Source organism: Alosa alosa, chromosome 5 (genome assembly GCF_017589495.1).
Source record: "Alosa alosa isolate M-15738 ecotype Scorff River chromosome 5, AALO_Geno_1.1, whole genome shotgun sequence".
Lineage (NCBI taxonomy): Eukaryota > Metazoa > Chordata > Actinopteri > Clupeiformes > Clupeidae > Alosa > Alosa alosa.
Window position 1 is genome coordinate 20,956,732 of NC_063193.1, and position 13,379 is coordinate 20,970,110.

General features: G+C 40.9%; 1 protein-coding gene and 1 long non-coding RNA gene across 2 annotated transcripts; one reads left to right on the plus strand and one right to left on the minus strand.

The window, feature by feature from the left end:
• The first annotated feature begins 341 nt into the window (after positions 1–341).
• LOC125294443 lies at positions 342–1,276 on the plus strand. The gene is made up of 4 exons (XR_007193526.1): positions 342–447; positions 547–622; positions 722–772; positions 850–1,276. It is a non-coding gene; the product is annotated as an uncharacterized LOC125294443 (long non-coding RNA).
• A 3,639-nt stretch (positions 1,277–4,915) lies between these two features.
• LOC125294441 lies at positions 4,916–12,815 on the minus strand. Its single transcript, XM_048243193.1, is given in 6 exon segments — positions 4,916–5,848; positions 7,013–7,401; positions 9,163–9,216; positions 9,338–9,390; positions 9,392–9,987; positions 11,816–12,815. Coding segments are annotated over 6 exon segments (2,163 nt in total). The 5' UTR covers positions 12,197–12,815; the 3' UTR covers positions 4,916–5,158.
• Positions 12,816–13,379: the final 564 nt, after the last annotated feature.

Genomic DNA, 13,379 nt, shown 5'->3' on the forward strand with positions numbered 1-13,379 from the left:
CGTTAATAACGCGTTTAACTGACAGCACTAATGTACAATATCCCTAACGGAATGCATGTCTTCGCCAAAAATGACAAAATACGATGTTATATTAATAATGCAAATGAACGGCAAACTTTGAAATATAGTCTGAAATTATATGTTATTATCATTGAGACAACAGGGGTATACAATAAAATCCGATTGTAGCTTATGTAGCAGAGTAGCTTGTGCTTTCCCTGTTTCCCTCTGGCAGCTGCCAGATTGGAGGTGGGTACGTTAATGAAGGGGGCGGCCCCTACATTGAGTATATTTATACGGCTAGGTATCAGCTGACAGTGCGTCTTCCGTTCTCCCATTGTCGCTGGAGGAGCTTGCTTCCGTGTTTGGGTGGCTTGCGGGCAGTTTGGTTTGGCCTTGCTGGAGCTAGGTTTACTGCTTGGGTCTCTTGCATCGTTCTACTACAAAGTAAGCTTTCTCTGAAATTCACACAGGGTTTGATGCGGTCGTGACCCCTGTTCATGCTTTTGTGCGACCGCATCATTAGTTTATGCTTCCTTGCTTTAGAGCGCATCTTCGCTTGGCAGTGGACTGTTTGCACGTCCAGCCTGGAGCGTTTATTCACTGGAATCGTGCTATTAAGGTATTCCGATTTTCCTAATTTATGTCGGACGCTTTTTATACCTCGTTGATTATCTCCGGGGGGTTTAATCTGCTTTGTTTGCCTGTTGTCTGGTTTTAGCACTGTTCGGTAGCCCTTCCTGTCATGTTCTTGGATTAGCTGTGCTTCCAGGTATGTAGCCTACTCTTAATTTCAGTTTCTGCATTTAGAGGTATTTGGCTTGTATTAATTCTCCTCTGTGATTTCAGACAGTGAAGTTTAGCTGAAGCCTGTGCGGTGCTCCAGATTGTGGCTGCACATAGGCCTCGCCGCTGCTGCTTTGTTTCCACGTAAATTCTACCGTAGGCTAACCTATGCTGTCCAGTCAGGTAGCTTCCCCCCTGGCCGTGCCACCTGGGAAGCCGCTTGCCGTACAGTACTGTGTACTCTGTGTTATTACTGCATGTTCTAACGTGTCCAAATGACACTGGGCTAGACTGTACTCGCCTCTATCACCACCGCCTGTTGCTATATGGTTTAGGCTACTTTTGTGTCCATTGTCTTCATGCTGTGTGTTTTTTGTTTTATTTTCTTTTTGTCATTTCACACTCCTAAATAGGAGAGTTGACTGTATGTGCGTGTGTGTGTGTGTGTGTGTGTGTGTGTGTGCGTGTGTGCGTGCGTGTGTTTGTGGTTGGGGTGCATGTGCTTGTGTGTGTGCGCGTGTGTTTGTGGTTGGGGTGCATGTGCTTGTGAGTGTGTGTGTCTGTGGTTGAGGTGCATGCTTGTGTGTGTTCGTCTGCGGTTTAGGGTGCATGTGTGTGTGTGTGCGTGGGCCTTGGAATCTTGTGGTTGTGTCTTGCAGTGGACCATTGGGGCAGTATGCAGGGACCTCCCGCCTAGTACTAAGTGGAAGGCCCAGGGCTCTGTGTGCATAAAAGCTAAGTGTCCTACACATTATTGTATGCTATGTCCAACTAGCCATTTTGACCTCCCTGCCCTCACTAAACATTGTTGCCCTTCTCTTTCTCTCTCCCTTGGTGTGTGTGGAAGACAGGAGCTGTTTGACCTCGAGCAGTGGGTCGGTGGTGGAGCCCTTTCCTCCAGGGTTTTGCTTTCTTTTCTTTTGTATTTTGATCTTGCTGTGTTCACGTGTGGTTTTGGACCCGTCCCCCTCCTCTTCAGTCTACCCCTGCCGTGGTAAGCTACAGCCCTGTTTCTTCCCACACTATCCAGCTGAGTAGTCTCTCCGGGCCCTGCGCCCCCATGGTCCACACATCTTATAACATATTATAACTGCTCGTATTTGCTTGTGTTTTAAGGAGTGATCACTCTGTTAGTACTTTGTCAATCTCTTAATAAAAAGACTTTGTATTTTTTTGTAAATCACGTCTTCAGTCTCTTGATGTATGCGACCCTGTGTCATTGGTTGAGAGTAACCACCCTTTAAAACTAAACTTCTTGGGGCGCAATCCCCTAGATGGCGTAGTCGTCTAGAATCAATAACTCCTCAGCTCTGCCACACTTACAGCATTCGACTATTTAGGTTAAGTTTATAACGTTGTGGACGGCCACCAAGCATATTCTGCCTCACGGCTGCGCGCGCATCTAGTTTTGTTGGTTAAACGGAAAATCCACAGCGCGATATTTGGTTACACGAGTGTTGATGACTGACTGAAGAGCTTTCCACAAAACCTGTGATAAATGGGGTCGGCTTCACGCATTTGCATATGCCTTAACATTTGCCGGATCATCCAGCTATAGCCTGACTAATAAGCGCGAATATAAGCTATTTACCTTAGTGTGATTGACTGCATAGGATGGCCTACTTGACTTTCCTCGAGTAGCCTAAGCATTCACATTATTGTTGTCGCACTTGTGTGCAAATATAGGGATATGATCCAGAAATTGTAGGCCTAATGTTGTGGCGATGTGGCTGGATCAACTTTGTTTATTCCACTTTGAGTGCGCGATGCGTGGTACTTGGACACGATTGATTTAATGATTTTTAAATTAATGCAGTTGTGTTATAATAGTACAAATGTCTCAAACCCAGTTCTGCGAACCCTGTCACCTACTTGCAGACTGACCAATGAATCTGCCACGTCTCTGACTCTAGTAGCCACTGCCACGCTCTGCCACTAGCCTGTTTTTTTTGTTTGTTATTAATTACAGATGATAAAGACATACGATTCTTGTCATTTCGTCAGATATGAGCACTTCTACCTCGCATTCGCTGGAAAAAAACTTGTTATTAATTTGATTTAAATTATTAAACTTTGGAGCAGGTCCAGTATGGATGGATCCACAAATGAGTTTTAATTGTTATTATTAGTGCGAGAGGCCATTTTGTCTTCGCGGAGGTCTGCGTTCTCGAGCGGCCTTCTAGTTAGCATATTACAATGTGTGTGATTGAGGGAGGAGGGTGGAGTGTAATGCTCGTGCATGTGGAGTGTAGTGTAATGCTCGTGCATTACTTGGGATGTACAAAGAAAAGCTGCGTGGAATGCTGCGTATGCACAGTTTTATACATAAGGATTTTTTTGTATTTCAGGTTTTGTACTTTTCAGGTTTGCAAGTAAGCAATGTTTTAGTATGAAATCCACGCAAGCCTTTGTACATGAGGCCCCTGGTCAAGATGGCAGCAATTATTTAAATTAAAAAAGACAAAGAAAATGCAACATGGGACATTGGTACAGAGCAAAGACATCAATAGCACACTAACACAGAGGACAGAGTCAGAGACAACAAAGACTATGGAGAGCTAATATACATTAGAATAAGAGAGAACACTAGAAACAGTGACACTGTTCAGTGTAAGCCAGCTTTAAAATACTTTTAAAAACATTTAAGGAGGGTAAGGAGTCCACGTTGAGTGTATGATAGATACTTTATTGATCCCTAAGGGGAAATTCAAGGTCTCAGTAGCATACAGACATCACACACACATTCACTAACAGCAGAAAAAAAATAATTAAAAGTATATATAATATAAAAACACAACTAAGCAATAAGGACAGCAGAAGATAAAGAATACTAAAATACAAATTATACTAAATTATATAGTTCATTCCAAGCATGTAGTGCAAAGAATGAAAAGGCAGATTTCCCCAGTTTAGTTTGTGAAGTTGGAGACTGTAGGAGGGGTGTGTTTGAGGAACAGGTGTATGTAGAAGGGCAAAAGGACAAATACAACTGGGAAGTGCTTCTACCGATGTCAGACTTTCTGAGACTGAAGGTCCTGGGTAGGATACACCGAACTTGCAAGCGGGATATTCTTCCTACAGGCAGTAGGGGTGGACGAGAGTCTTCATTCGCCCTGTAATGAGTCATTTAGCCATATACCGACTTACGAAGATGAGTTAACACGAAAACGTTGCCTGGTGTCCCTTTAAGCCCGCATTCTGTGGCTCTCAGATTTGGTGGTTAGTTTGTACCACTTGACAGGTTCAGTTGTGACTTCTTGAATACATCTCTGATACAGTAGGTAGGCTATGAGATGTTACAGGCAGGTCAGCATAATCTGTTGACTGTTTGCAGATTTAGGGTATTTCTCATTGGCGGTGAAAAGCTGTTGCACTCAAACACTGCCCACTTTATCTACGGAGTAAGTGCAGTGATGAAGGAATAGATTAGATATGGAAGGTTTACAAAGTGATTTCATGCTCCCTTCAAAGAGAAGTCTATTTTTTTTGTATTTTCAAAATTACAGTATTTTATTTTGATACATTGTGCTGCTACTGTAGTTGTACAGTTGTAGTTCATTTTCATACACTTAAAATTAGGGGTTTTATATTTTAATTGAAAATACATTTGAAAACCATTTACCGATTTTTTTCCAATTGCTAACACACTGAAATGACATGCAAAGCACAATTATTTAAACTGACACACAGAGAGCAAAACCTCGTCTTCAAAACTCTACACACATTTTTTGCTTTACCCACATTTTGCAATTCAAAATGGCACTTTTCAAATGCAGTGAACACGGTTCTCTGCAAAAGATACAACAATGCAAAAGACACAACAATGACAAAGTCACATGTTTGCCATTTCAAAACACTGCCGTTCAAAATGACACTACATGAGCTAATTGACCAACATATGTGCCAACTGGCCAAACACCTCAATGGTTAATTGTTACCACTTCAATCAGGAAGTAAGCACTATGAAAAGATTAATTTAGCAGGGTATATGAGGTTTGGGTGTGTGGTTTTGTGAATTGTGTTAAGTATTTTGATAAAACCACAAAATTTTGCAACATTGTGTTTTAGCAATTGGAAGAAAACTGTAAAACCTTTGTTTACAAGAAATATTTGATTGCTGCACTTCTGAAAAGATTAGGTAAGAGTTTAATGCACCAATTTAAGTTTAATTTCACTACTGCTTATGCCCCTGGAAGTCATAAGTCAATGAAGCCTTTCCAAACCCACTCTCAATTTCAATGTCCTGGTGTTAACCAGGCTAGTGAAATTTATGCCGCAATTCAAACGAGACCAAACAATTATTTATCTCTGTCACTTTGACACCCATTCATATTTTTCTTAGTCCCAAGAACTGGAAGCCTGAGGGTGAGACTTATGATATGGCCTCACTCCCACTGACCGCTCTCATGGACTTCAGCTCTTGCTGGGTGGTGGATTGAGTTCTTGCTGAGGACACTGTGCTCTCCTCTGTGTCCTGTCCACAGCGCAGGGCACGGGGCAGAGCACCCAACAGCGCCCTTCTAAACATGGTGCTGGAGAAGACGTAGATGATGGGGTCCAGGGCAGAGTTCAGGAAGTTCAACCCAAAGGACACAATGGTGATCTGGGTGAAGGTGTAGAAGGCGTTACAGTCCCATGGGCGATACGAGCGGATGACCCACACCCCGATAGTCGTCACCGTGGTGGGCAGGAAGCAAACCATGAACACCGTGACGATAACGACGCACACTCTCATCGCCTTGCGCACCTTGCCAGGTTTTCCCATTGTTCGCTTCTTTAGGAATCTGGAGATTCGGATGGAACAGAACATCAGCATGGCCAATGGGAGGATGAACTCCAGCACTGTCAGGATGCGGTGCATGCCGACCAAGATGAGGATGCCACGGGACGCCTCTTTGTAAGAAGTGAAGAAGAAACACTGGGTCTTGTCACCGCTGCCCTTGATGTGGCTGTAAGCCAGCATGGGAACCCGAGGGCTGATCACCAACAGCCAGACGAACACCGACACGAAGGCAGCCTGCCGCTTGGTCATGCGGTTGAAGCGGTGGTGAGAGTGGCACACCTGAAACATAAGAACATGTTTTTGTTTTACTGTAGTTTAAACCTGACAATGGATTGTCTCATGCATTTATTTGAAGATATACTCCAGCCATTATTAACCCTTAAATCTGATCTTAGTTTGTGAAAGAAACATTATTTGTGTTTTTTAAGAAATACAAAATATTCATAATCATTCAGATCCATTTGTGCACCATTGTCTGTTATGTTAAGTGTTATTTGCTTGGCAAGTGATGTCACTCAGCGCATCATTAACATCCAAATGACTCGAAAATGGTTGAATCGTTTGTTCACGTTGTGCAGGTAAACATATGCGCTCAAACCATCTTAAAGAATTCAACATTAAATTGTTTCATGACCTTGCCCAGCACCCCATCAACGGCCAAATGACTCCAAAATAGTTGGAATCGTTTTTGCATCGATTCCAACTATTTTGGAGTCATTTGGGTGTTAATGGGGTGCTGAGTGACCCCAGGTCACTAAACAAGTTTAAAGTTTAATACAGTTTAAAACAGTTTGTGCACAAATGTTTATTTTGCCTGCACAAATGGGCACAAACAAATCAAAAAACGTATTAATTGAAAATTATTAATCAAATTAAAAAAGTTAACTTTTGTTCAAACTTCCATTGATGCTGTATACCACCAGGGTACAAAGATTATTGACCTGGCTTTTTATAAAATGACACATAAATAATATAAAATACACTTGATTGAGATTGATGGAAGGAAGAAGGGACATAATTCTATATTCTCATGGAACAAAGAGAATTAATGATGAATGATTAGGGTATCCTGTACACTGTACAATTTGAGATGTTATGGTGCTCTAAGCTTTGTCACTTACAGCAAACATCACCTCACCATCTGCTAGTTGCCTGTGTCCTGAATACACTTTAAAAAAATGAGATCTCTGTGGACAACCCAGGCTCCAAAACCAGCCACAAAACAACTTGGGCAAACCTTGCCCATAAAAACATAACAAACTGTTTGAGATGCGCGTTTAGGAGAGTCTCAATTGCCAAGAGGGAGGGGGAGAAAGTAGCGAGCTAGCTTTCTGTTTTGTTTGAACGTAAACAGAAGTGACGTTACCCAGCATCTAAGAGGATTAAGATTCATCAGTAGGCGTGGAAATGTTTACATAACATGGTCAGTTTTATTTTCCTCACCTTAAAGTAGCGGTAAATGGCCACCACAGTCATAAGTGCGATGCTTGCTGAGCGATTGGAAAACATCAGGAAGAGGTTCATCCGGCACAAGATATCTCCAAACACCCAGTGGCCCCTGAGCAAGGCATCAATCCTCAGTGGCAGACTCACCAGAGCCAGGAAATCCGCAATAACCAGGTTGAAGAGGAACAAGTTGTTGGGGTTCCAAGCCTTCAGTTTAAACCAGAAGATCCACAGAGCGAGTATGTTTCCCAGCAACCCCAGTATGACATCAATGGTGAGGACTGGCGGTAAGATCACGCCTTCCAGTTGAATACCGACTGGTGGACAGCCACTGCCACCACCACCACCACCACCACCACCAGGAATTGGAGTTGTGAGGTTTGGCTCTGAGAGCATTTTTGGAAATGAAAATGACAGAAGTATAGTCAGGATTATTAGTCAGGATTGTTAGCACTCCACATAAATAGGAATGAGGGGGTATGACCACAGTAAGAGACATTTAGGACATTTGCAACTTCCTCTCTTCTCACCTTCTTCCTTTTTTCTGTGGCAAGCAATCATGTCAAAAACACAGTGTTTGCAAACAAATCAGTCGAAGGTCAAATGCAGTATTGTAGTACAAAACGTGTCAGACTGTGTCTAATGTTTTAATATCCTGAGGCGCATATCAGGAACAGAAACATGTAAACTAAAAACAAGCAAATAAGGGGAGAATCCTGAATAATTTGAACCTGGATATTTATTTCTTATGTCTAACAAGAAATTGTATTAAAATTATATAAATGCATGTGATGAAATTAATGCAAAAATTAATCATGTAAATAGCATTCACTTATTAAATGAAACATACAGACAACACTGTTAAATAAATCATGAACCTTAATTAAACCTTCTCTAAATATTTATTTAGCTAGATTAGATTAGATTCAACTTTATTGTCATTGTGCAGAGTACAAGTACAAAGACAACAAAATGCAGTTTGCGTCTAATCAGAAGTGCAAAAAAAGCAGAAAAATGCAATGTGATATACAACGTATAGACAGGTGGTGTTTCAGTAGGATGTTTTAGCTAAGATTTTACATTTCAGTAATATTAGCTGCTAACTTTGGTCATGCTAACAACATCATAGACCCTTGATTACTAACCACGTCAACCCTTTCTGGTAACTTCAAACCTTATCCTTTAGTATTTATTAGTTGCCATCAGGCAGCTAAAGTTAAATGATGAAATACCAATAATTTGTTATTAATAAATACGTGTTTACAATAATATTAGGATATTAGTAAACTTAGCTAGACTTAATGAAATAAATGTTGCTGTATGATGCTGAATTCTTTAGTCATCATAAACCATTTTTCAACAACTTAATATGAACACAGTATAATCAATATAAAAGAATAACAGATGACGTCTAAAACTTTTTGTCACATTGCTATTACAAATACAGAAAATTCTACTTCAAAACTGTTACATGTTGTTTACATTTTGACCAATAGTAAAAATAGTTTGACAGGACAAACAGGACAACAAACAGCAGGACAAACTGTGAATGGCACAGGCATTTCGAAATGTGGTTCTTTTGTGGGGACAAATGTACAAATGATTGAGGAAGTTTCGAAATCACAGGATTACCATGACCAAATTGTCTTTTCTTATCTGATGTTGGACTTTTTTGCTACAGTGACAAGAGTTCAGTGATCCATTTTCAAGTTTCCTCTGACTCACAATCACAGAATGATAATGGCAATAAAATGATGATGATTCATCCGATTTAAAATGCCCTTGAATGGCAACCAAGGTTGCTTCACAGATATAATGAAAATACAAACAATTTATAAAACACTAAAATAACAGTATAACCATATTAACAACTAATAAAGTAGGTAATGTCACAATTAATAGGCTAGACTGAAAATAAAGGTTAGATCACCTATTGAAATCTGTAATGGATTCACTGTGCCAGATATCAAGGAGTTATGAATCAGGATCATTGTTTTTACGTACATATGCTGTATATTTCTTTTTTTGTCTGATGCTGGATTTTTTTGCTACAATGACACGAGTTCTGTGATCCATTTTTCTGAAGTTTCAAGTTTCCTCTGACTCACATTTACAGAATGATAATATCAGCGATGAGCAAATCTCACCAGTCAACATGCTCACAACTGGAACACTGGGTCCAGCCCACGGGCTGTATGGCCCTGCAGGGGTATAATGAGAAGAGGGAGAATGTCAGTAAACTGAAGAAAAAAATAATAGCCTACTTAGAATAAAGACTTCAACAGAGTTGACTTTATTTGGACTTTCAGTGAATCTACTCACTCCAGCTGTCAGCTCTCATGGACTTCAGCTCTTGCTGGATGGTGGACTGAGTTGCTCTCCTCTGTGTCCTGTCCGCAGCGCAGGGCACGGGGCAGAGCACCCAACAGCGCCCTCCTAAACATGGTGCTGGAGAAGACGTAGATGATGGGGTCCAGGGCAGAGTTCAGGAAGTTCAACCCAAAGGACACAATGTTGATCTGGGTGAAGGTGTAGAAGGCGTTACAGTCCCATGGGCGATACAAGTGGATGCCCAACACCCCGATGGTCGTCACTGTGGTGGGCAGGAAGCAAACCATGAACACCATGACAATAACGACACACACTCTCATCGCCTTGCGCACCTTGGCCAGTTTTCCCATCTGTCGCTTCTTCAAGGAGCTGGAGATCTGGATGGAACAGAAGAGCAGCATGGCCAGTGGGAGGATGAACTCGAGGACTGCCAGGATATGGTATGTACCCACCAGGATTGTGGAACCGTCCTCCTTGTATGAAAGGAAGAATAAGCACTGGGTGTTGTTGCGGATGTTCTTGATATGGTTGAATGTCAGCATGGGAACCTTAGTGCTGATCACCAGGAGCCAGACAAACAGCAAAACAAATGCAGCCTGCTGCTTGGTCATGCGGTTAAAGTAGTGGTGAGGATGGACCACCTGGAGGAAGAGGACTGTGATGAGAAAACGTTTGATAAAGTCACAGTCCTGTCTTCTTCTTCAATCAGATTATGTTTTAGAATTAGTAAAAAATAAATTAGCATGATCTACTGATTGTCTGGGCCCTTAAGCTCTATATTGCAGGATTCAGTGGAAGACACATGCCCAAGGGGATATCCCATAAGGTGACACCTATTCACATTCAGAGAACATTTGTAATCATGCCATTTTTAAAAGTCACACACACTCTCTGGATTGACAAAAAAGTCATTATTACTACAGTTATTATACTGTAGTTATAATATAATTAACTATCTTATGTATCAATAATTGATTGCTATGGCAACTATTTAGCAAGCAATTACAACCATTTATCATTAGATTTATTTAGCAAACGATTTTGTCTCTCAATTATAATTAACATCAGTGTTTCCCCTACAATGTATTCATCAGCGGCGCAGCGCCGCTCCTGGAATTCAAGCGTCACTGCACAAAAAGTTGCCTAATTAAAAAAAAAAAATAGATGCAAGTGAACTTCAGGAACAGCTGCGTTCGTTCAGGTTTCATGTCAACAAATAATAGTAGGCTAACGTTGAAGGCGCAGTCAGGGATTCCACAGGAGATCACGCTTGTTTGTGTTTATGTTTAAGTTTATTAGCAGACGCAATTTTGTGCAAAAAAACGTAGCCTACATTATGTTAACCAAGGAACCAAATTAAATACGCCAGCGAGATAGCTCGCCCCTACCTTCAGTACCCTATTCCCAGATAAATCCACGCATTGTTTAGTTTTTGTTTGTGATACAGGCAATGCTTTCAAGCCCTGTGTTGCTAACATACCTAGGCTGTGAAACTAAGGTCTAGCTAGCCTATTGGTGGGTTTAATTGAATTTGAGTAATAGGATACGCAAGCATTACATCTGAGATAGTTTGTAATTCCTGTAGAGCTCACCAAAATTATAGATATGATACAAGACACTTATCTGCTATAATCCAAGACAGATTTTCTTCGAATTTTGACCATTTATTTTACCAAATGACATGGGAAACATAATTCATTTCATCCACATATTCTTATGCACCATGCACAACAACGCTACTAAGTTAGCTTAAAACCGTGAGAATCAAGCCAGCCTCATGGGCCGTCACGGCATTAAAGTGACAGGCACTCAATTCGACTTGCACAGCACCAATACAGTGTAATGGCATAAAAGAGAAGTCTATATAGTTTATACAGTGCTGTGCAAAAGTTAAGACCCATGCTGAAAGGGAGGAATAAAAAACATATTTTGCCTTTTGTCTTAATGCCTTAATTAAAAAATCAATTTATTTTTTAATGCATCATGTATCGTAAATAAATACATTATATATAAATGTCTTGACTTATGCACAGCACTGTATATTCTAAATAGTAATAGTTTGTACAGTGGCCTACAGTGTACAGTTGTACAGTGGCTAATACTAATAATGTAAATGAAAAAGGTGAAAGAAAAACATGAATAATCCTGTTCAAGTACTGCAATAATCATGCTTGTGTTGATGGCTGTCATCAATTTGTAACTCAATCTGTCCATTTTTTTTTTATTTTTTTTTTTTTTGGGGGGGGCTTCCTACGATCAACAGCACCGCTGCTGGAAATTCTAGGGGAAACACTGAACATAGCTAGCTTCTTGGGTCAAAGTACCAGTAAGTTACTCCTGGTTGAAAATCACTGCTTCAACATTTCTAGAACACTGATCAGTTGTTTGGTTTTATCCTGTATCCTGTGATAAATATGTTTGACATGTTGAGAGCTCAGTGTGGACATGACATAATAATAGTTTCCTCACCTTAAAGTACCGGTTAATGGCCACCAGAGTCATCAATGCAATGCTGGCCGAACGACTGGAAAACATCAGGAAGAAATGGATCCGGCACAAGCCATCTCCAAATATCCAATAGCCCCTAAGAAAGGTGTCGATACTCAATGGCAGACTCACTAGAACCAGGAAGTCTGCAATGACCAGGTTGAAGAGGAACAAGTTGTTGGGGTTCCAAGCCTTCAGTTTAAAGCAGAAGATCCACAGGGCGAGTGTGTTTCCAAACAACCCCAGTATGAAATCAGTGGTGAAGAATGTTAAGATCACGCCTTTCAGTTGAACACCGACTGGTGGACAGCCACCACCATCACCATCAGGAATTGGAGTTGTGAGGTTTGGCTCTGAGAGCATTTTTGGAAATGAAAATGACAGAAGTATAGTCAGGATTATTAATAGCAGTCAGGGTTGTTAATAGCACTCCACATCACTCTTTTAAATAGGAGTGAGGGGAGTATACATGACCAAAGTGACAGTGTCACTTCCTCTTCTCACCTTCTTCATTTGATGTAAAAACTTGTTAGATTGTGTCTAATGTTGTCACTTCCTCTTCTCACCTTCTTCCTTTGATGTAAAAACTTGTCAGATTGTGTCCAATGTTGTAATATCTTGAGGTACATATCAGGAACAGAAACATGTAACCTAAAAACTTAAGGGAATGTGGTTCCCTTCAACATTGCTCAAAAAGTTGCCTCATGTATCATCCATGTATAGCCTATGCCCGTTGGTGTCAATATAACCCATTTAGCAGTTACACAGTACCAACCTAGTTAAAAACCAGCTAAAATGGTCTTACCAACAGCTTTACACAGTGCAATATCATTCTGGGCATGCATTGACAGACTTCACTGATGTCAAAGACTTCATTCTCTGTCAGTGTATCATGAGTTTGAAGCCGTTATTATGACTGCCGCACAGCGAAGCGGCATATAGGTTTAGTCGAGTTTTTTTTTCTTCCAGATTTTTTTTTTCTTCAGTAATTTTGTGTCAATGATTCCCGGGACACTGAAAGACCGTGGGGGCACGAAACTTGGTGGGCATGTAGCCCCACAAGGATGACACAGAACCATTGTTTTTAGTTTTTACCTGCCGGACTGGACCCCCAGAAAGTAGGGTAGGGTGGACATAGTTTTCTGTGAATATCTCGTGAACTGTAGGGCCCAAGGAGGACCACATTTTTTGACATGTCTTAAGGGGCCATGTTAACCCATCCCATAACCACTCATTTGATGTATAGCCCCACCTAGTTAAAAATGAAAAAGCAAAAATGAGGTGTTGTATTCGCAGGTATCTCTGGCTGACATTAGGGCTGCACGATATTAGGAAAACATGCGATATGCGATAACATTATTGAGTCCTGCGATAACGATATAACTTACGATATTTAATTAAAAAAAAAAAATCTCCATTCTACTTGCTGCTAGCATAGACTGTAGGGTTGGGGGGGGATAAACTAAGAGGCAGAAAGCACCATAGAACAGCATAGAGCAGTGCTCTCCTTGAAAAGAATAAAATGAGTTGTTATACTGAAAACTGC